This window comes from Drosophila simulans, chromosome 3L (assembly GCF_016746395.2).
Source record: "Drosophila simulans strain w501 chromosome 3L, Prin_Dsim_3.1, whole genome shotgun sequence".
Classification (NCBI taxonomy): Eukaryota; Metazoa; Arthropoda; class Insecta; order Diptera; family Drosophilidae; genus Drosophila; species Drosophila simulans.
The window spans coordinates 23,226,242-23,250,869 of NC_052522.2; the positions used below are offsets into that span (position 1 = coordinate 23,226,242).

General features: G+C 42.1%; 2 protein-coding genes across 4 annotated transcripts in view; one reads left to right on the forward strand and one right to left on the reverse strand.

Annotated features, from left to right (window-relative positions):
- Positions 1–24,628, reverse strand: part of LOC27207615 (synaptosomal-associated protein 25) — an 88,591-nt gene that overhangs the window by 16,654 nt on the left and 47,309 nt on the right. The window lies entirely within an intron of this gene.
- Positions 9,140–19,265, forward strand: LOC120284821. The gene is made up of 2 exons (XM_039294197.2): positions 9,140–9,452; positions 18,069–19,265. The coding sequence occupies exon 2, from the start codon at positions 18,090–18,092 to the stop codon at positions 18,966–18,968; it is 879 nt and encodes a 292-aa protein (XP_039150131.1). The 5' UTR covers positions 9,140–9,452; positions 18,069–18,089; the 3' UTR covers positions 18,969–19,265.

Sequence of the window (24,628 nt, forward strand, 5' to 3'; positions counted from 1 at the left end):
GCCAATCTACGCGCCACCCATACCTTCGCTATGGCCGTCACTTCGAACTGGGGATGTTCAAAATAACATCATCAAGTTCAACCAACTCGTCCCTGTACACTTTCTCGCTAAGTGGCAATGTATGTTCTACTTCTGTCAGCACGACTCACAGCGGCTCTTTTGTCAGCTCAGCAGCGGATTCCAAACCTATGCATGATGGCAAGAGGTCTCCTTTAAAAAAGGGGAAAGGAAGAAACAACAAGAGAGCAGGCACAGCCCTCCACTCAAAGAAGGCAACATCAGCCTTCAATCAACTCCACAAATCGCTTCCAGCCCCTAAGCAATGAAGAAGATTTCGATATGGTCGTGGTATCCTCGAGTGACGATAATGAGCCTTGTTCATCGAAAAAAGCCCTTATTCGTGCCTCAAGGAAAACAACACGCAACAACCAGCGGGTTAGTGTTAACCAAGCTGACCCCCCCACCCTGAAGCCCTCACTAAGGTACCCAGAATGATGTTTCCCAATGGAACTGGACGCCCTTGTATAAGATTCCTACACCATCTAGGCACTGAATTCAGGAACCTGCGCTGTTCAGTGCAACACCTCGGATACCTATAGGTAGGTGGCTCGGCATTTTATCATCACCAGCTCCCCGCGGACCGACCATACAAAATTGTATTGCGTAACAAACACCATGGAGTTTCATCGGAGGACATCATCGCATGCCTACAGAATGAAGGCTACCGCTTCTGGTCCTATAAACGGATCCCCTGCCCATGGCGCTGGAAGGCCGTCTTTTGCGACCGTTGTCAGATGCAACCAGCCTGCTGTTCATCCAATTCATTCGCCTGCCGCTACAACTCCTAATGTAACTACCAACCTGGGCTCCAAACTGGAACTGCTTTTTTCTAGGCTTGACAGAATAATCTCGTTAGTTGAAACTACTTCTCCAAATCCGCCCTTCGCCCTCTGCATTTAAAAATGGGTCCTCCTCGAAGACCAACGAGATCATCGCTTTTGTCAGAGACCCACTTCTCGCCCCGGTCCAACTTCAGGGGGCTTTACCCTACAAACTGTCATCCATCCGGATGACAGACAACACGGATGTGCGGCGATCCTTGTTAGATCAAATATCTCTCATCCCACATATATATACTTTATATAGAAACGATTCCTTCTGCCTGTTACATACTTTTCAACGAATCTAGTATACCCCTTTACTCTACGAGTAACGGGTATGATAAAAAGTGTACGGCGTTATTCAGTATGGACAGTAAGATCAATATTATACGGGAATATTTTTATTGTGATATTGGCAAGCTGAAGCTGGAAAGCTGCAATGTCGTTCTAATTGGATTCGGAAGTAACCGCGACTCCAATATAATAAAACCACTTGGACAATTTAAACAAAAATTCTGATTGATGAAGAGGATTATATGTTAGATTTTTCAGTACAATCAATATGAAAAATGCATTTTCCACGTACCAGTTGCTGAATCCAGGAATAAATATACGTCGTTTGTGATACACCGAGGACAATATCAGTTTTTCGAAATACCCTTTGGATTTTCAAATTCGCCAGGCGAGAATATTTTACCACGTCATTGCAATATTTCGGGATCTGTCACGCAGAGGAATTGCATTCCCCTATGTAGATGATATTATTTTCACCGCTTAGACTGAAAAAGACGCTGTACAAAACTTGAAGGAAGTTATTGCCACGTGCAAAGAATATGGCATACAACTCAACTTGAAGAAATGTAATTTTTTGAAGACGCGGGTTCAATTTCTGGGCCACGTTATAGAAAATCGCTTTACTTACTCTCTCCCGAGAAAATCGAAGCTGTATCCAAGGTCAAGATGTTCTTCAAAAAGAACGTTCTTTTGGCCTGACGGGCTATTTCAGAAAGTTTATACCAAATTACGCAGGAATAGCTAGTCCTATAACTGAGTTGACAATGAAAATCGCAAAATTTAGATTTGGTTTGGACGAAGAAAATACAGTTAATATTTAAAAAAAGTTACTAACTGAGAACCCTAATATTTTTAATCCGACTTTCGAGACGGAAGTGCATACAGAGGCGTCAATTGATGGGTTCTATTATAGAAGAACGTCGACGATGGTCAACTGCATCCTGTGTATTTTATGTCAGAAAAGACCACAGATGCACAGCGGAAATACAGCAGCTATGTGTTAGAAATATTGACAATCATCTAAGTTTAGGGTGTTTTTGTTAGGCATTCATTTTAAACTCGTAACAGACTGCGACGCATTTATTCACCAGAGTGGTTCGCTGGATTCTTTTTCAGCAAGAATACATATTTTTCAACAGTTGAACATCGATCTGGCGTGAGAATGAAGCATGTCGATGCTCTTAGCCGATATCCAGTGATGCTTATAAAAGAAGATAGAATAAGTACTGCTTTGAAAGATGCGCCAGCACGCGACGAGAAGATGAGAGAAAGAAGTTCTAAGCGATGCAAATAAGGTATGCGATGACAGCATACGTACAAACTTTTAGTTGACGATGAGCTCGTAGTTGTGCTCAACGAAATGCAAAAGCGAATCATAAGCAGTGCCCATGACAGACGTCATTTACGAGTAAAGGCAAATATACTGAAGCTCCAGAACGAGAACGTGCAACGTGCGCGGAAAACATGAAGCTATGGCCGATTAACAAGCGGTGATGAAAGCGATGACGATCCAGCATTCGGGTCGAAAGCTAAGTTAGAATGGCCGAATGTGGGATTTGTTTTTGGCTGTTTACCCAAATCCCACTAGTATGAAACAGCTGATTCATAGACAACGACGGTAAGAAGAAAAGCAACGACTACAAATGAAGAAGGTGGCGAATTAGCGAGGTGGCGATTTCCCAAATACGACGATCAACGAGGAGTGCAACGCTACGAGAGCGAAGTGCTGAACGATGGAGGCTAAAGAGCTGTTGTCGGAGTTAACATGACCGATCCAACAACAATAAATTTAGAGCTGAGCAAATTCTCCCTCCGGACACAGAGAACCAAGCAAAAAATCAACGAAGATGGCCAATGCGAACTCGGACGAATAAGCATTTGGCAGAAGCATACAACTTTTGTAATAAAGAGGATCATTCTCATTTCATACCCCAAGCTGCTGAGTTGTTTTTTTTTTAAAGCTTTCCTCCCTCGGCCACAGGATTGTAACTGGCGCAGCCGGACTACGGACAAGGGGTTAACGCTGTCCACTGCGCTTATCGTTCTAATTCTAAAGAAGGGATGTACATGTGACGGCAGTGATTGTGGGGATTTTAGTAGTGAGTGGTGAAATAATACATAAAATAAAAAGTTATTGAAACATAATGACATGCAAGTGCAAATAAATGAAAAGAAACTGACAAAAATCAAGTTCAAATTGCTTCACAGGCGACCGTGTATGTGTACATCAACCGCTGATAAGGCACCGGGATCGCTTGTGCGGGTCAACTTACAACAATTATACCAACAAGTTGCTGTGTGTGATGACCGTAAATTAATCAGAAACAAAAAATCTGCTGTGTGTGACCGTTTGTGTGTGTCGGAGAGCACTTGGTGTGCGTATTTGGGAGAGTATTGGTATGCTTTTTGGTTATTTTATAAGAATAGTAATTTCAATATTATGGTAATATTACATAAGCCTATATTTGCAATACGAATGGTTCTATAATTCTGAGAACAACCGTTTTGCCGCATAGATAGACTGGCGACGCTGTCGCTGAATGTGGGTTGGTATGCACAAAAAATGAAATGGTAAAGAGCTAGATCAGTCGTTATAAATGTAACAATCGCTGTTAAGGCACCGGGATCGTTTTTACTTATCAATTTACATGAACGCAAATTAATTTTTGACATAAATACATAAAAAAAAATAATTTTTAAAAAAAAATTAAAATTTGTACACAGTGATACGGTTTGCTTCGGCAAAATCATGTAAGCATAGCTATATATATATATATATATATATATATATATATATAACACTTAGCCTGCCTTTGCCCTTGTTCTTGTCACCAACACTTAGCCACCCTATAAATAAAGTAAGCACAACCTCCACTTGGAGACCAAGCCATGATCAACCTATTGCGCTTCAATCAAACTGCATCAGTCAGCAAATTTCAATCTCACAATGCTGTGAAAGCTTTTATACTAAACATAACTGAAAGATCAGAAAGTACGAATTAAAAGCTTCTGGCAGAGGCTGATTGGATCAGCTTTAAGAATTAGAAAATCAGTCTGAATCGGGACGAGATCGTGAACAGTTTCAAACTAAAGACAAGCTAGTAATAAAGTGTCTTGTAATATTATAAGTGAAAAAGTCTATCACCGAATAAATATTAAACAATAACAAAGTAAAAACTATTTTTTTTATATAATTAAATGTTAATTATTTTAATTGGCGCCCAAAGTGGGGCGGTGTACTTCAAAAGTTATAAAATAAAATATTAACGATAATAAGATAAATATAAAACGGAACTCGAGCCGCCAACAACTCATATTTTTAGTGGAAAAATCCGCATCAATTCTACGACATCAAACTACTGTGACAGTGGTCGTGGAAAAACTTAGTTCGAAATTAATTAATGCAATAATCCAATTAAGAATTTAATATTTAAAAAAGGTGGACTGAATACTTAATACAAATTAAACGACACTCTTAATCAAAACCAAAAAATCTAAAATCAAAAAATATTCAAAAATATTGAAAATAAAATCAACACCAAATAGGAAGGAAGAGCTGAGGGCAATCCTTCGCTACAACTAAATACAAAAAATTGAAGGAAGACCCAAATAGATAATAATCAGGACAATTAAACTGAAGGAAGACTCCAACAGAAAGTAATCAGCACAACTAAACGGAAGGAAGACTGCAACGGAAAATGTCGTGAGCAGAAAATAATATTAAGTCTTTAAAGAAAAATTAAAAAAAAAAAAAAAAAAATAAGAGCAGATATAGGGAATACTATAAAGTTGAAAATTTAAAATCAATTAAAGAAAACAATCTGGAAAAGTTAATAAATAGTTCTGACAATTTAAATTTAACAATGGTAACCAGAGGTTCAGCACCAACGTTTTTCTGCAGCCGGGATATCTAGCGCCTCTAATCTGACAATGGAATTAATTAACTCATTAATAAATGGATAATTGGGTGAAGTGACCAGAAAAATTTAAGGGATAGAAGGCAGTTAAACGCTAGCAGAACTGTAGTGGAGGATTATAAAATACAAAGAACTGACCCAACTATAAAATGCGAAACTACCCTAGAAGTAGTTAAATCCTTACCAAAGTTCACAGGTGAAAAAACCCAATATGTAGGCTGGAGAGAAGCGGCAGAAACTGCCATGAGTCTATATAAAATTCAAAGCGAACAATATTTTATCGCTTTAACAATTCTTCGTAATAAAATCATGGGAGCAGCACATGATGCTCTAACTAACCATGGTACCGTTTTAAACTTTTAAGCAATTCTTTCCAGATGGGATTTTATTTACAACTATAAAAGACCAATCCACATTCTCGAATCAGAATTAAGCATCCTTAGACAGGGACGCTTTGTATTACAGAATTCTACAACGAAATAAATAAAAAAATGGCATTACTCATAAATATGGAAAGGAGAGTAAAATAACCAAAGAAACAAAAAAAAAATTAGAAGCAACGCTCTCAGAATTTTTATTTCCGGATTGAACGGTTCAATCTCAAAAACACTCTTTTCCCTGAACCCAACAGACTTGCCAAATGCTCTGGCAAAGTGTCAAAAAGTAGAGTCTAACAACTTTCGAGCCCAATTTGCAAATAGGTATTATGGATTTAGGAATGAAAGGAAATAAGGAAAACAACTTAAGATTTAATCCAGTAGATTCCAGGCATCATAATAATATATGAAATAGATTGAATAATAAGTGGAATAGTAATCAGAACAACATTCAGAATAATAATTGGCAGACAAACGGGAACTTTGGACAAAATAATAATTGGAATTTGAATAACAATTCTAAGGCACAACCCCCACCAGAACCAATGCAAGTAGATAGTCCCATAAGGTAAGAAAATCGTCCTAATAATAACTACAGTCGTGAGAGTAACGATCATCTCGTTCGCAACCACAAGGCAAGCATCACAACAGTAATTTAGATTTTTACCCTTTGCTAGGTCATCACTTGTACGGCCATTAAAACCAGCGCACTTAGTATGCACCATTCTATCACATAGCCGACAAGTCATTTTTGGCTGCTCAGGTTTTATAACCTGGCAATAATTTTTATAAAAGCAGACAACATTTACTGTTTCCATATTTATCTGAAATCAGACCACTGTGCACGAAAACACAAGATCAAAAACTTTCAAGCGAGCTGTTAAAATAACCGCACTAAAGCAGTCTGCACGCTGAGAAGTTTAGATTTTGTGTGGGAGAGCGAAAGAGAGAGAGAGTGCAGTTTATGTGCATGCAGAGAGTAAACAAAACACAAAGACGAAAAATGCAAAATACTTTGTATATTTGTTTAAACTACTGCACAAATCACAAAAGAATCACTCGCGAAGCGAACGTATCATTAATAATTATGTTTAAATACATGAACATTAAAGAAGATTATCAAAAACCACGGCTGGTTTGACAAACACAAAATAAAAATCGGGGCGCAAAAAAAACACGACCGTTCGCTTTGAAAGCTAATAGACGATCAATACCCAGCACAAAAAACAGAACCTCAAACCGCATTAAAAAGAGAAGCAACTGGGACCGTAAGGCAACCACCCTAGAAATAAATGAGAATGAATAACAATGATGAGGATCATTTTTAGATCAGAACCCGACAGAGGAATGCCTCATATAACCAGAATAGACAGAAAAACAAAAAAAAAAAAACAACTAAAAATATTAATTGGGAACTTATGAAAATAAAAAAGAATTGCCAACTTACAAGAGAGTATCTACAGTTCATGGATACTCAATTATAAAATATTACCATATATGTAGCTAAAATAGATGCAGAAAAGAGTATTATGGAATATAATTAAATAACGAACTGCTCGAATACAATGAGGAAATAAATATTTGTGTTTAATTGAGGAAAAAATGACAAATGAATTAAAAGAATATATTATAAAAAATACATTGATGAGCAAAAAGCATTTAAATCCAAAACGGTAATGAGCGATAGAAAGTTATAGCTTAGGATCAAAGAATCCTGAGCACGCCAACGTTGAATTTTCCGACAAAGAAAAAAAATTAAACAATATTCCAAATCAAATAAAAGATTTCGAAAATAAGATTATTAATAAAATTTAAAAGGAGCGTTCTAAAACAAATATGCAACTCCCTTTTCGAACATATATTCGAGGAGAAATAAATACTGACAATGATAGGGTAATTTAGAGCAAGAAATATCCTTATGCTCTGTCAGTCTAAGATTTCGTTAATAATGAAATCGATAGAATGCTAAAGAAACAAATTAAAAGACCAAAAAGAAGCCCTTATAATTCACCAGTCTTCGTGGTGCCCAAAAAGGGTCAAAATTAAGATGGAACGCTAAAACATCGACTAGTAATTGATTATAAAAAACTAAACGAAAACACAATACCGCACAGCAAAGTCAAAATATTTTTCAATAATTGATTTGGAATCAGGAATCCTAATGAAAGAGTCAGATATAAAAAAAAAACAGACTTTTCTATTATCAATGGGATATTGGAATTCTTACGTATGCCATTTGGGTTAACAAACGCATCTAGAATATTTCAAAGAGCAATGGACGATATATTACGACAACAAGTAGGAAAAACTTTCCATATCTATATAGATGATATAATAATCTTCTCAAATACAACTGAACAACATTATACCGATCTAATTCAAAAAATTAATATTTTATAACAAGCTAATATGAAAATATCTCTTGAAAAATCTAAATTCTTTTTTATTATCAGAAACAGCATTTTTTGGTTATATTGTTTCTCACAATGTAATTAAAACAGATCCGGTAAAAAATTTCTACAATTATGAAGTATCCGACTCCACAAAACATTAGAGAGAGACGCATCAGATGTACATACCTATCGAAGCGGTTTTATTTTTATTAATAAGCCAATTACTTAAATGTCTAAAACTTTAAATAAAACCGAACAACTTTATGCCACGAATAAAAAAGAATTCTTAGCCATTGTTTGGCCTCTTAAAAATATCAGAAATTATTTATATGGAGTAATCGCTATAGAAATAATTAAAAAAAAAATAATTAATACAAATAGCGGTATAGAACAATCAAGCTCAGATCAAAATACACAGCATTCTTCTGAAAGTAGTTTTGAAAATGTTATACATGAGACCCGCAAACCATTAAATCAGTTTCACCAACAACTGTTATTAAGAACGGGGAGGTATACAATGAGTAATTGAGATTTTTTGATAAAACACGACATGTAATCGAATATGACACACCAGAAAATTTAGTAGGAATATTAGAGAATATCTGACACCAAACATAACGGTAGGAATTCATTGCACATTAGAAGATCTTTATCATATTCATTCATTCATATTCATAAAATTCCTATTGGGAAGCTCACTTCAACTAAAGAAGAAGAAAAATAACTCGATATTTATTACGCGCAAAATCCTATTTTCTTAACTTGCATTGACGCGTATTCAAAGGTCCTAGTAGTAAAAGAAATACGAAATAAACTAAACATCGAGAATAAAGTAATGGAATTACTTCAACAATTTCCTCACGCCAAAGTAATTATGACTGATAATGAACCAAGCTTCACCTCTGCTCAATTTAAGTCCTTTGCACCAAGGTTTGGTTTAACTCTGTATTTCGCGGACCGCAGACACAGTACCTCGAACGGACAAGTTGAAAGAGCACATTCAACATTAACAGAATTAGCTCATTGCATAAAGGAAGCATTTAATCTCATTGACTATTTAGAAATAATTATTAGAGCCGCAAAAGAATTCAATCAGAGCATTCATCTACAACAAATCAATAAAATATAATAAAATTGAACACAAAAACATTTCAAAAATATTAAAGAACACTCAACAAAAAAGGTTAGAAACACATTATAAAGTAAGTGTTCACGCCAGAAGGGCGCAAACAGTTGAGCGGCAGTGTAAGCGGCCAATGCTTGTACTCGAAGCTCCTCCACGGCTCGCAAGCACCGCTGCTCGCGCTCTCCTTCTCTTCTCTCGCTCTCCTCCCTTCCCGCAAGGTATTCACCACTCCGCGGTCCCGCGTTATTTCTACTGTTAGTGTTAAGGTAGTTGTAATTTACCAGTGCGTGAATAAAGAACGAAAGGTTGAAGTCAACCCCGCGCGTTTTTAATTTCGGGAAAAATTTCAGCAGCCGCCGCAGCAACCACAACCAAAGGAATCTTTCCGCCCACTGCATTTCATGGTCCTTCGAGCCGGATGAGCTCTGATCCTGCCAGCGCTCCTTGCGGAAAATTCAAGATAAGTACGGCTTTAAATCCTATTCCGTCCGTGGTCGCCATTTTCGTTTTTTCCAACGGCGTTTATTCTTTCCGTCCATCCGTATCAAGTGAAAAGTGAAAATATATAAGTACATGCGCCCAGCCACCGTGATTACTTTTTTTAAGTGCATAAACAAACACTTTGCCAATACCGGCCCCCTAATTCGTCTCACGGTGCTCCGCTGATATCCAAGCGCATGTACACATATATATATACACACTGTCCAAAATTCACTGCTATCGTCCGCTGCTAAACTGCTGTTTTTTTTGTGCCTCAATAAAATATACAATACAATACAATATACAAATTTAATTAAATTCAATAAAATATACAATACAATACAATATACAAATTTAATTAAATTCAATTAAATATACACATACATATAATCACCAAAAATTTCACATACCCACAAATATACATAGCCATATACATACATTACGACATATCCATTGCCACTGTGGTCCAGAATTCGATTTTTTTGGCATAAAGTCTAAAAATTGAGCTACAGACTTGAAACTTTGTACATTTTGTTGTTAAATCACAAATAGTTTGCACAGAAAATTTGAAGTCTGTGCGACCACGCCCTCTCTTGCCTCCCATATTAACTACTGGTATGACTCAGGAGTCAACGAAATATAATTTTTTTTTTTTTTTTTTAAAGTCGTGTATATTGTTGTTTTAAAAATAATCGCCCTCTTCTTTTTCTAGTTCTACATTTTAAATTTCCGAATCTGAACTCGAATCAGAATCAGATTGTGAATCCAATATTTTGTCTCATGGATCAGGTTTAAAATTAGACTGTATTTCCAAAAGACTTATTACTGCCTTCGGAAGTGGTTTTTCCTATTTTTTCTCTCTCTTTCTTTTAAACTAATTGTTGATAATAGTGGGCCCGAGTTATCAATCGCTCTGTGGAAAATATCACTCATCCTATTGATCCGACTATCTTTCCTTGCATGTGATAGTCGGTCCCTTTTGTAAAGCTTATTCCGGGCTTCACTCGTATTTTCAGTTTCCTTTTTAATCTTTCTCCTGCATTTTGGTAAGATAAGTTTCGGCGTCCCATTTGCTTCGGTGTCTTGGAGTTTTCAAAATCTTTAACAAGAATTGTTATCTTTGACGCCATCCACTTGGTATGTTTGGAAATAAATGGGTCTAGTCTGTTACACTCGGGCAGTTTTTTTTTAATAAATAGTTTAAAATTTACTATTTTTTTTGTCAATATCTTCTGTCTGTTTCGATTCCTGATTATTGTTGTTGATTGCGGAATAAACGTTATCTGAAACATAACTTATTTGCCTATTTTTACGCCTCCAACTGTCCAGGAGGTCGCTATGTCTGAACTCGAACTTGCCTATATAAAATCAAATTTTTAAGAAAACGAGCAAAAATGAGCAAAAGATATTACTTTACCGTGAAAGACAATAGTTAAAGGTACAAACTGACGTTTTTAACTTTTGTCAGAAATTGTCAGAAAATTAGTTATACTCCACGAAACACAGGGGACACGTTAGAATTTTCTGTAAAAATACACATAAATTGGATGTCACACAACATAAAAACAGTACAACTTCACATATATTACCTACATACGTTAAAAACATAATACCTTGGCATTTATTTTCCATATTTTACTATAATTTATGGATGCGTATTAACGATCATACCACATGCAAAAGTAAGCAAGTAATTTTTCGGAAATTGCATTCTCTCAATCAGCTTTTTAACACTTCAACTTTAAAAGCTCATAAAACGATTTAGTGAAGCTTTCGGTCAATTTTGTTTTTGGTTTTTATTTATATGATCAATTTTCTATTAGAAAATAATTGCTAGAGGACGATATATTGACATAAAAATTTAGACTTTATGCCAAAAATAACGAATTCTGGACCATAGTGCATTGTCATCCAACGATATTCACATACACACAGTCGCGACGTACACAGACTTGCCAAGTGCAAGTTCTTTCGTCTCCTCTTTGTTCGTTATTGCCCTGACAAAAAAAAACCAGCGCATAGCGACGAGAGAATACCCTATTGTCGAGACATAAAACAAAATAAATAAGTCCGACGATAAAATTTAAAAATAAATTTTAAAATATTTTATTTATTTATTTTTATTATTTAATAAATAATTTAATAAAAAAAAGGGAGAGAAACGATTGTTTTAATTATTATTATTATTGATTATTATTTAATAATTATTTAACCCAAATAATAATTTTTTTTTACAAGCTATTTCTGGCTCCCATTTCTGGTTCCTAAATTACAATAATAAAATTGTGGTCCTAAATCCGGTAGCTATTTTTATAAATTTAAACTTGAATTTTCTAGCTATTTTCCATATATTAGCTATTGTTTTTCGGGATTTCCAGTCGATAGCGATTTTTTTATAAATCCTTGGCTATTTTCCAGACTCCAGCCGGTAGCTATTTTTTTTTTTTGCTTTTCGGGATTTTCAGTCGGTAGCGATTTTTTATAAATCCTTGGCTATTATCCAGACTCCAGCTGGTAGCTATTTTTTAGCTATTTTTCCAGAAATTGCAATTTATAGTCTTTTTATAAATTTGAGCTACTGTTTTTTCTAGACTCCAATATAGCTATATCTTCTCGTGGACTTCACTCTAGCTGTTGCTTTTTGTGAATCCTCCTAGCTATTTGTCACACTGAATTTTAGCTACATGAAATCCGGTAGCTATTTTTTATAAATTCAAGTTTATAGCTATTTTCTATATTAGCTATTCTTTTTCGGAATTTCCAGTCGGTAGCGATTTTTATAAATCCTTGGCTATTATCCAGACTCCAGCTGGTAGCTATTTTTTAGCTATTTTTTCAGAAATTGCAATAAACTGAATTTTAGCTATATTGTGCTTCAATCTCCAGATCCCAATTGCAACTTTCTCAATTTAAGTTTTTTTTCCAGTTGATTTAAGATCTATTGGGGCCTTATTTCACAAAAATTGGGATTTTTTTTTTTTTCCTTCGTGCTCCAATCTCCTTCTTGACTTCCTTCTCCGAGGGCATAGCTGAGCATGCCCCTAGAGGGAGACAAGAAAAAGACACCCGCACCTGGAAAAGAACAAAAGTTCAACCCGCAATCTCCGATATCCACTCGCGGTAGGCCAGCACCCAAGTCCGTTAGTCCCAGGGTCAAAACCGCGACTTTCACTCCGAAACCAAAGGTTTTGCCATCGACCAGTTCGAAGACAACTCCTAGGTTGGTCATTTCCCGACCAGTGACGCGAGCGTCTAGTGAGTCTTCTCTATCGAGAAAATCCGAGAGTCCCTCCGCTGTCGGGACTGATTTCCTCCGCGTCACACGCTCTACCACAAAGAGAATGGCATCCTCTGAACAGCCGACGCCCGCAAACGCAGCGTTGCATAAATTCATCGCCGTCAGCGATCGCGTAAGCCTTTTCGAAGCGAAGATCAACACTCCAGATCAAGCCTCTCCGTCCCTACACACGTTACAAGTCCGTCTGCAACAGGTGCGAGCCTTATGGGACAAAGTGGAAAGAGAGTACGAAACATGCTCTGACCTAATGGCCCAAGAAGGATCCCTAGACACAGTGCCTATTCTCCAGGCCAAATATGACTACTGCTACTCAGTATACGAGTCATGTGCAGCACAAATTGGCGAAACAATCGACAGAGCAACGCCTCAAGTCGCGCAAGCACCCTCTCAGCCGCTAATTTCGTCCGGCTGCCGCTTACCTCCATGCGACACGGAAGTCTTCGATGGCGACTACCTCCGATGGCCCACTTTCCGGGACCTATTCACGGCAATTTACGTAAACAACCCCAGGCTGACTCCGGTCGAGAAGCTATTCCACCTCCTTACCAAAACAAGTGGCGAAGCAAAAGCCATCGTGGCGAAATCTCCTCTCACGAATGATGGTTTTGCTTCGGCTTGGGAGGCGCTTCGAGATCGGTTCCAAAATAAGCGACTTTTAGTCAACAGCCAGCTCAAGCTTCTTTTTAACTTGAGCTCAATTTCGCAAGAATCTGGTCATGCTCTAAAAGAGCTACAATCCACGATTCAGGGGTGTTTAACAGCACTAGAGCATTCCCAGGTATCCACAGAAAACTGGGATTGTATCTTGGTTTTCCTTTGCGCGAGCAAACTGCCCAAGCAGACCCTGTCCTTATGGGAACAGTCGCTAACTGCCAAATCCGAGATCCCAGCTTGGGAAGAAATGAATGCCTTCCTGAGCGAAAGGTATCGGACATTGGAAGCCATCGAAGATATGAAACCGACTCAGGCGGTTCCAAAAAGGCTTCAATCCTTCGAGACAAAGGTCAGCACCAAACAGAAAGGGTGTGACATATGTTCTAAGGAGAACCATCCGGTACGATTGTGCCCGCGCTTTCTTCAAATGTCTGTTGACTCGCGCTCCGGATATATAAAAAAGAAGCAGCTATGTCTGAATTGTTTTGCCAGAGGTCATCAGCTACGTGACTGCACAAGCATGCACAGCTGCTTTACATGTAAGGGCAGGCACCATACGCTGCTGCATCGCAGCCCCCCAAATTCCGAAAATGCGAGTTCCTCAACCTCGCCCCCTACACAGCAACTTCCGAGACCCTCTAGCAGAAATGCATCGGCAAGCACCTCAGCGGTGCAAAATTTCTTCGCGTCCGGCACTTCAGCCGTCCTACTGAGCACAGCGATGATAGACGTGTGCCATTTGGGGACGAACTACCGAGCCCGAGCCTTAATCGACTCGGGATCCGAGGCGACGTTCATTTCAGAACGCCTGTTCAACCTTATCAAGTTGCCATTCCGCAACACCCGGACCCAAGTCTCCGGGTTAAATCATTCGGTCTCCGCGAAATCCTCGAAGCTGTGTCACTTCGGGATTCGCTCTCCGACTAAGCCAGGTCTACAGTTAGACACTGAAGCGTACGTCCTTCCGGAGCTCTCAGGCAAACTGCCCTCCTATCCGATCCCTCGGAATTCTTTGAAGGACCTGCCCGCACTCCGCTGGGCAGATCCTACCTTTTTTGAGAGCTCTCAAATTGATGTACTGATCGGGGCTGACATTCTACCATCCATAATGATGGATGGCACCCGACAAAATATTTGCGGCTCGCTCCTGGGCCAAGAAACTATTTTCGGGTGGGTGCTAACGGGGCCGATTTCCAAGGGTGAGCCGAAACGGGTCGCATCCTTCACGACCCAGGTGCACCAAACAGGCGACCCTGATTCGCTCGACACGCTTCTCAGCAAGTTCTGGGAGGTGGAGGATCTACCAGTAAAGATGGTAAAAGAGTCGGACTCCTATTGTGAAAGGAACTTCCTCCAAACGACAACAAAAGACGCAAGCGGGAGGTACGTGGTGACGCTCCCGTTCCGGGATCCCGAGAATACCGGATCCGATTTAGGATATTCAAGGTCCATTGCGCTAGCTCAGTTTCTTAGAAACGAAAATCGTTTAAAAAGAGACTTTCCATTAAAAGAGCAATATGACAGCGTGATCCAGGAGTACCTGGATCTGGGTCATATGAAAGAAGTTCCGCCGACTCACAATTCTCCCTCGTATCATCTTCCTCATCACGCGGTAGTTAAGCCCGAAAGCACCACTACAAAGCTTCGCGTTGTATTCAACGCTTCAAGTCCGTCGGCAAATGGGACCAGCTTAAATGATATTCTTCATGCTGGTCCAGTCCTACAATCCGATCTAACGATCCAGGTCCTGAAATGGCGTTATTTTCAATACGTCTTCAGTGCAGACATTACGAAAATGTATCGTCAGATCTGGGTCGATCCAAAACACACCCCGTTTCAAAGAATTCTGTTCCGAAACAAGGAAGGAGATATCCGAGACTTCGAATTAAAAACAGTTACCTTCGGGGTCAACTGCGCCCCCTTCCTCGCCATTCGAGTCTTGCAACAGCTGGCAGAGGATATCCAAGTGCCATTTCCAAATGCCAGCCGCATCATCCAGCAGCACATGTACGTCGACGACGTTCTGGCAGGGGCGAATTCCGTAAACGAAGCCCAAAGTTCAATTCGAGAGTTGCAAGCAGCCCTAAGTGCCTCCGGGTTTCCGCTACGAAAGTGGACCTCAAACAACAAAAGCGTCCTTAAAGACGTCCCGGCCGAACACCTCCTTCATAGCGAGTTCCTCGACATCGATGCCGAAAGCACGGCCAAGACGCTCGGTATTCGGTGGAGGGCAAAGTCCGACGAATTCTATTTCGTTCCTCCAGACATAGTTGTGGAGGCCTCCTATACAAAGCGAGAAGTTTTGTCCCAAATCGCTAGGTTGTTCGATCCTGCCGGGTGGCTCGCGCCGTTCATAATCCGGTCAAAAATATTCATGCAGGAGATTTGGTTGCAAAACTTAGGCTGGGACGATAAGCTTCCCACTGAAATGAGTCAGCGGTGGCAATCGTTTTTAGAGGAGTATTCCGACCTCAACCAGATCCGGGTTCCGAGATGGATCTGGTACCAGCCTGAGGTAGTCATAGAGCACCACGGTTTCTGTGACGCGTCTCAGAGAGCCTATGGAGCGGCTATATACGTCCGCGTCGAGATGGGGCAAAAGATCCTGACTCGCCTGCTTACAGCCAAAACACGAGTAGCCCCAGTCAAAACCGTCTCCCTTCCTCGGCTAGAGCTCTGTGGTGCCGTGCTGTTAACCGAAATGGTGACAGCAATCCTTCCGCACATGCCCTCCGCCAGTTCAGATATCCGCTGCTGGACAGATTCCACAATCGTCTTAGCCTGGCTACGAAAGCCTGCGTGCAACTGGACCACATTTGTGGCCAACAGAGTTGCCAAGATCACGCAGGCGACGCCAGTCGACTGTTGGGCGCACGTTCGCTCAGAACAAAACTCCGCCGATCTAGCCAGTCGAGGCGTATCCCTTCATGAATTGGCAGAAAACCATCTCTGGTGGCATGGACCAGAGTGGCTGCAAGGGCCACGAGAGCTATGGCCAGCACAAAGCGACACTCTTCCAGTGACAGAGCTAGAGCAGCGCGCGGTCAAAGTGCATTTTGTCAAGGGCCCGTCCATCGACTTTCTCGAACGTTTCTCCAAATTGGACAAGGCCCTGCGAGTTCTGGTCTATGTTCAACGCTTCTTTAAACGCTGCCGCAAAGGTTCGTTCTTGCCCAGTTCACGACCTACGAGTGAAGAGATCCGAGAGGCAGAACGAACTCTGACCTCCATTGCGCAGCGCAGAGCATATGGCCAAGAGCTTCAGCATCTGACCGAGAAAAGGCCTCTTCCAGTGTCAAGTCCTTTGGTGACTTTGTTCCCGTTCATTGACCAACACGGCCTTTTAAGAGCGTGCGGCCGTCTCACTGCATCCAAAACCCTGCAATATGATGAACGTCATCCGATTCTTCTCCCCTATGACTGTAGACTGTCGCGCCTCATCGTCCAATTTACTCACCAGATTACTCTTCATGGCGGTAGTCAATTGATCGTACGCCTGATCCGAACCAAGTATTGGATTCCTAAAATCAAGAATCTGGTGAAGGCTGTGGTCAATCCGTGTAAGATTTGCACGATTTACAAGAAGAGACTCCAAACACAGCTGATGGGCGACTTCCCGACAGATAGAGTCTCCTTCTCGAGGGCGTTCACCTACACGGGTATCGACTATGCCGGCCCTTTCGAAATAAAAAATTATACAGGGAGAGCGTGTCTCATAACGAAGGGATATGTCTGTGTGTTTGTGTGCTTTTCCACGAAGGCTATCCATTTGGAACCCACTTCCGATCTAACAACCGAGAAATTTCTAGCGGCCTTTGCTCGTTTCGTAGCGAGGCGCGGTTGTCCTCAGCGGGTCCATTCGGATAATGGTAAAACCTTTGTGGGGGCGGCAGCTTTGATTTCCAGGGACTTTCTCCAAGCCATCCAAGAGTCCGTGACTGATGCATATAGCCACCAGGGACTCGTATGGCGGTTCATCCCACCAGGGGCTCCACATATGGGGGGTTTGTGGGAAGCAGGGGTGAAAAGCTTCAAAACCCTGTTCCTTAAATCGACGTCAGTCCGCAAATATACATTTGAGGAGCTGGCGACGCTTCTCGCTAAGATTGAGGCTTGCCTCAACTCTAGACCCCTCTCCCCTATGTCCGAAGATCCCTCAGATTTGCTGGCCCTCACACCAGGCCATTTCCTTATTGGAGGGCCGTTGCTTTCCACGGCGGAACCCGAGATAAAGGGCGAAGCCAAGTCGATAATAAATCGATGGCAACACCTCAAGGCACAACATCAGCAGTTTAGTGCACGGTGGAAAGAGGAGTATCTTAAGGAACTCCATAAACGAAGCAAATGGCAATTTCCGACCAGGAATCTCCAAGCCGACGATATGGTAGTTGTCAAAGAGGACAATCTACCACCGAACGAATGGCGGCTCGGCAGAATCGTTTCTGCCTTTCCAGGAGCCGACGAGCGCATTCGAGTCGTCGAGATCCGTACGTCTCGCGGCACCATAAAACGCCCTGTCCACAAAGTTATTCTGCTACCGATGGAGGACAAAGAGTCCTCCGTTCCTAGGGATTAGGGCACTTCCCCCATTCCGGGGCCAAAATAGTAGTCGGCTCATACTAAGCTTCTTCATTTCTTTTATTGGCAGACTTACTCACTTCCTCCAATAATGGCTCCTCGTCCTCGTGCCACCCAGTCGTTGGAGAGCAGACGTACTCGAGGTATTAAATCCTACCGCTGCCGAGTCTGCTCTGGAATCCATCCTCTTCGAAAGTGCACGAGGTTCCACAAACTGAGCGTTGAAAAGCGCCTTCGGGCAGTACTTATTAATAAGTACTGCTCGAACTGCCTCGCCCATCAGCACTCAGGAGGAGACTGTCGCAGCCAAGAGGGATGCAAGAAGTGTGGAGGAGACCACCACACCCTACTCCACATGCACGAGGTCCTCCCCGCTCCGAACCCGGCAGCGCTACCAGCTCCGACGCGCAGAGAGCGCCATCCCGCTGCACCTCGTCCGGTCCGGATTTCCCGCACTCCGCCACCAGCCCCAGTCGCCAACAATCGCCCGCGTCAGCAGCAGCAGAAGGCTGTCCCCATACTGCCTACAGCCATCGTCGTGCTGGACACGGGCTCGAAGACCTTCGAGACCGGGGCCATGATCGACCCATGCATGCCGGTGAGCAGCATCGACCGGTCGTTAGCGGCTGCGTTCCGGCTGCCCATCACTCGGCTGGGAAGCAACGAGATCTGCTCGGTGACACTCCGGTCCCGAACCAGCACCTTCCGACTCACCGTCGTCCTGAAGATCGAACCCAGCCTAAGGATCCGGACACCCATCCGAGCTCTGAGCGACGCCGCCAGGGCCAAGTTTGACGGTGTTCGTCTCGCGGACGAGCGCTTCCACCGGCCGGCCTCCATCTCCCTCGTGTTGGGATCAGATGTATATGCCAATTTGATCCAACCGGGGTTCCTAAAAATTGAGGATGGGTTGCCCGTCGCGCAGAACACGGTGTTCGGATGGACCGTTTCTGGAACGTGCGCGAAATGAAGAGGACGATCCTGATGTCTAGCCGGCCAGGGATACCTTTGCCTACGCAAGGGGGGGGAGAATGTTCACGCCAGAAGGGCGCAAACAGTTGAGCGGCAGTGTAAGCGGCCAATGCTTGTACTCGAAGCTCCTCCACGGCTCGCAAGCACCGCTGCTCGCGCTCTCCTTCTCTTCTCTCGCTCTCCTCCCTTCCCGCAAGGTATTCACCACTCCGCGGTCCCGCGTTATTTCTACTGTTAGTGTTAAGGTAGTTGTAATTTACCAGTGCGTGAATAAAGAACGAAAGGTTGAAGTCAACCCCGCGCGTTTTTAATTTCGGGAAAAATTTCAGCAGCCGCCGCAGCAACCACAACCAAAGGAATCTTTCCGCCCACTGCATTTCAGTAAGGAAAAGGAATATCATGTAGGGCAAGTAGTTTATGAAAAGAAATAATAAAAAAAAGAAATAAACTAAAAAGTAGATATAAGAAACAGGTTGTTAAGGGAAACTTACCTTACAAAATAATAATCAAAAGTAGAAACAGAATTATTCACAAAGACAATATTAAGTTTTAACAAATATTATATTTCTTTTAAAATTACAGAAAATAAATGACTCAATTGAAAACAATAACCAACAATTTATTATCAATTCCAAATTGTTTAACGAGATAAAATCACTTTCCGATCAAGAATTGTTAACATTTGACTTGCAAAACATAATTCATACTATTACACTGGCAAAAATTGATGTATTTAACACAAAAATGTTAAATAATGAAGACATTAAAGAAATATTAAATCTCCAACAAAATTATTGCAGATCTAATGGATATCTCCGTATTCAAAATTGTACTAAATAAATAACTTTTAATTATTTATATCTACTACTCTGTAATAACAAATAAATGCCAAATTTATTATGCCAGATCCATTTCACATAATGTAGAAAATTCTAATAAGTAATTATGTCGCAAAATGCGAAAATACTTTCTATGAAATATCCAATATTCAGAACGAACTTATTAATAACTATAGTGCTTTAAGTAGAGATAAAAACTGTTGTCTCGCTTACTAAATGAAGAAAAATCAATTAGCACTATAATACGAGAAAAAAACAAGAATATAGATATTATTCAAGAAGGTGCCATTCTAATAAATGTAAATAATATTGTAAACAATTCGCATTTAATCTTCATATGATTATGCCATTCCTGTATTCATATATGTGGTTGTACCTGGGCCTTCAGAAATCGAGTATCGTATAAAACTTGGATTGAAGTCCAGCGATTATATGCCCATTAGTGTTACAATGTTTTGGCTGCTATTCTTTATAGCCGTACTGGAGTACAGTGGTCATTATGCACTTACCCATCATCATTGGATGTCATGCAAATGCACATCACGTGCTATGGGGCTGCAGCGACGTGAACCAAAGAGGTGATCACTCTTAGTGTTGGGTCATGCAGCCGCCAAAACTGTGCAGTAGACTAATCACATTCTTTAATATTATAAGTCAAATTAATCAGTGGTAGCAGTTGCGATGCCCATAGTGCAAACCGCTGCTCTCGCACGCATTTATCTGTACGGCGCTCATTCCTTGTTTGTTGTTGTTAGCCACCTACGTTAAGCTTGGGCGCTGCATTTCGGCTGCCTGCCCGCCAGTTGCCAATTCTTCGTGTTTCGGAAAAGACTAAACTTACGCATTCGATTATCGCTCTCGTAAAATAATAACTATTCGCAAAATAAAAACTGTCGTTATAAAAGCAAACTTTCTTCGGTTTTATTATTCGCAACAGCTATTGAAAAAGCTCAATAGCTAAACATTTGGTGACCCCGACGTGATTTTGTTAATTTGCATGCATTAATTAATGCACTTATCCCGTTAATAAATAAATATAAATATATTAAATCGCAATCGGTTGGACAAGTGAGTGGAGATTTCGGTGATAGTGGCTGTGTTTAAGCGAGCTAGAATTGCATATATACATACATTGCTACATATATCGTTGCGTGCATTGACCCCGCTTGCATTTTCGGCATCTATTTTGTGCTCATCTTCCCGCTGAACCGAATCAAAGGCGATTTGTTGCTATGCCCGCTGAAGGTGAAAAAAACAGGGTGACCTTTTTAAAGCGCAAAGCCAATGCGCTGTTCAGCAGGTTGCAGAGGCTACAAACGTCGCTGTCTAATGAGACGCTTAGCGGATACGACGAACCCACTCTTACGGTGAGGCTGGAGCAGATTGATGAGCTGCAAAGTGCCTTCAATGTTCTGCATACAGAACTGGAGGAATTGGATTTCGACGAAATTGGCAGTGAAATGAGCGAGTCTTTTGATGAATTCATCGTTGAATTCAAGGCTAGTGTGCGCGCGGAAATAGCCAAACGCAATGTGCATTTCGCGCCGCACTCAACGCTTGCGGAAGGTGTTGTGCCCCACCAGTGTAGCGGTCCTCAAACGCAGCCGCGGCCGAGGCCGATGCCGTTGCCGCCTGTGCAGCTGCCAACGTTTGGCGGAGGCTACGCAAACTGGGCGGATTTTTACTCCGTGTTCACGAGCATAATCGACAGCCATCCGGACCTCTCCAACATTGAGAAATTTTAACATCTGCGGTCATGTTTGAGGGATTCAGCGCTGGAAACTATCCGATCGTTGGAGATTTCAAACAGCAATTACGAAGCGGCTTTAGAGTTGCTTCAAAAAAGGTTTGATAATCGGCGTCTCGTTTTTCAGGCGCACATCACCGAGATTCTGGGTTTAAGGGTAGTACGGAATGGTTCAGTGGCATCGCTTCGGGAATTGTCGGACAAATTTAACGCTCACATTCGCGCGTTGAAGGGTTTGGGCACCACTGAGCAAATCGCTGGCTGCATCATAGTTCAAGTGCTGCTGCAAAAGCTGGATGCGGCGAGCCAAGCTAAGTGGGAGGAGCGCTTGGAGGATCCGGTCATTGCCAACCTTATTCCGTCGTGGGAATCGATGGCTGCATTCCTGGAACAGCGATGTAGGACTTTGGAGGCCGTGGATTGCGCCATGGCAACCTATGCGCCAGGCGTTCAGGTGGACAGAAATCGTTCGACGCTAGTTGCTACCACCCAAAATTCTCTTGGTTGCATGCTGTGCCATAGTGCAGAGCATGCCATATATCATTGCCAGCAATTTAGAGACTTAGCGCCAGTAGATCGTCTGCGCGAGGCAAAGAGACTAGCACTATGCCTAAATTGCCTAAAGGCTGGTCATCAGCTACGGCAATGCAGCTCGAGCCGCTGCCGCACCTGTGGAATCAGGCATCATACGCTGCTCCATCTGGATGGTCGGCCTTCCTCGCAGCCACGTGTTCCGGTGTCTTCAAGCTACCACACTGAGCCTTCTGCCCCGCTTTCGAATTCGTCTACTCTAATTGCCCAGGATCTCGGTAGTGACCTTGTGCTGCTAGCCACTGCAACCGTTCTAGTGCAGAATCGATCGGGACTGTTCGTTCCCTGCAGGGCCTTGCAAGATTCTGGCTCTCAACTGCACTTGGTCACCTCTCGGTTTGCAAATCAATTGCAACTTAAGAGGTCGAGGTCGTCCGGCTCCGTCACTGGAATCGGGCATTCCAATTTCGCGACTGATGGATTCTCGGTAGAAATTGCGGTTCGGTCTGTCACTTCGGACTTCTCAACGAGCATAACAGCAGTTATCGCTCCCAATATCACGGATCGCCAGCCAAGTGCTAATGTGGACATTGGGGACTGGAAGATTCCAGAAAACCTGCAGCTCGCCGACCCGGAATTTCATAAAGCTCAGCGTGTTGACATGTTAATAGGAGCTAGCCTGTTTTATGAGCTGCTGTGCGTGGGTCAGATAAAGTTGTTGCCAGGACTGCCCCTGCTTCAAAAAACTCGTCTGGGCTGGGTTGTGTCTGGAGGCTGCGCGCGCCCTTGCGGTAGCGCCTTAATAGCTTCACGCGTTCCTTCTTCAGCCAGCAAGGAAAACATATTTGTGGAAAATAGGGTTGCTGCCATTCAGGAGCTGACAGATGTCACGGCTTGGCGTTACGTTCCAACAGCTTTAAATCCTTTAAATCGGCTGACATCTTATCCAGAGGATCCCTGCCGTCTGAGCCTAGCTAATCGTCATTCTGGGCGCATGGACCCGCCTATCTTACGGAGCCTGCAAGAGATTGGCCAACAGCTGTTTGTCCTGACAAAACAATTATTTCGCATTACCATGAAAGCGATCTTCATGCCGAACCTCGAGCGCTTCTGGATGCAAGTCGATCCCAATATTGGCCTATTGGGGGGAGGAAGACGGTTACCAAGGCAGAGAACTAGCTGTGTCTGCTTCCCCTTGAGGACTCTGTTGGAAGCCAAGCTTCCAATGGGGGGAGGATGTTGGGTCATGCAGCCGCCAAAACTGTGCAGTAGACTAATCACATTCTTTAATATTATAAGTCAAATTAATCAGTGGTAGCAGTTGCGATGCCCATAGTGCAAACCGCTGCTCTCGCACGCATTTATCTGTACGGCGCTCATTCCTTGTTTGTTGTTGTTAGCCACCTACGTTAAGCTTGGGCGCTGCATTTCGGCTGCCTGCCCGCCAGTTGCCAATTCTTCGTGTTTCGGAAAAGACTAAACTTACGCATTCGATTATCGCTCTCGTAAAATAATAACTATTCGCAAAATAAAAACTGTCGTTATAAAAGCAAACTTTCTTCGGTTTTATTATTCGCAACAGCTATTGAAAAAGCTCAATAGCTAAACACTTAGAATTTATCTTCAGTAATAATCTAGAAATCCTAATGTTCCGACATTTGTTACTAGGGTTAGATCTGAGGTTCTGAACATTACACTTTCCAGCAGATCAGTGGCTTCGCGTATAAGCGAGTGGCACGTATCTCCTAAGGAGTCACTGTCAGATCACAAAATTATAATCTAGATGTTGCGAGCGTAAGCGAAATCCCAGGAATACGAACTGGGAAGGGTTCAATGCCTCCTTACAGCGAGATCCAGTTACTGGGGTAACCGGGACACTCCGTACCACTCTAGAACTGGAGGCCGCCGTAGAAGACATTAACTCGTGTCTTACCAAACGCGTTCAGAGAAAACAGCTCCCTTGGCCGAGCCAAGACGGATAAAGATGGTCCATAATGGAACGACCAATTGGAGAAATTGCGGGAAGCGACCAGGCGTCTCTTTAACAAAGCAAAAAGAGAAGAACTGGGATGCCTACCTGAATAATCTGACCATGTATAACCATGAGATCATGAAAGCCAAACGAAGGAATTTTAAATGAAAGCCAAACGAAGGAATTTTAAAACATTCTGTGAGGCAATAGTATACACATGTGAAGGCGCTAGACTTCACAGAACAATCTCCAAAGGGGTGCCAGAATCAAATCTGGCACTGCGAAAGGAGGATAACTCCTATACTATAGGAAGTAAGGAGAAACTTGAGCTTTCCGGGAAGCACGCTTCAAACGGATGGGAATTCCCTAGTAACGGCACAAAGTAGACCGCGTGCTACCGACTGGGCCAAAGCAAAATCAATAGTAACAACGGAGAGATTAAGATGGGCAATTGGTACATTCCAGCCCTACAAATCTCCGGGTCCAGATGGCATTCAGCCAATCCTGCTACAACGAGCGCTAAATCAGCTCGCAGTGCCGATCAGGAAAATACTGATCAACATTAGGAC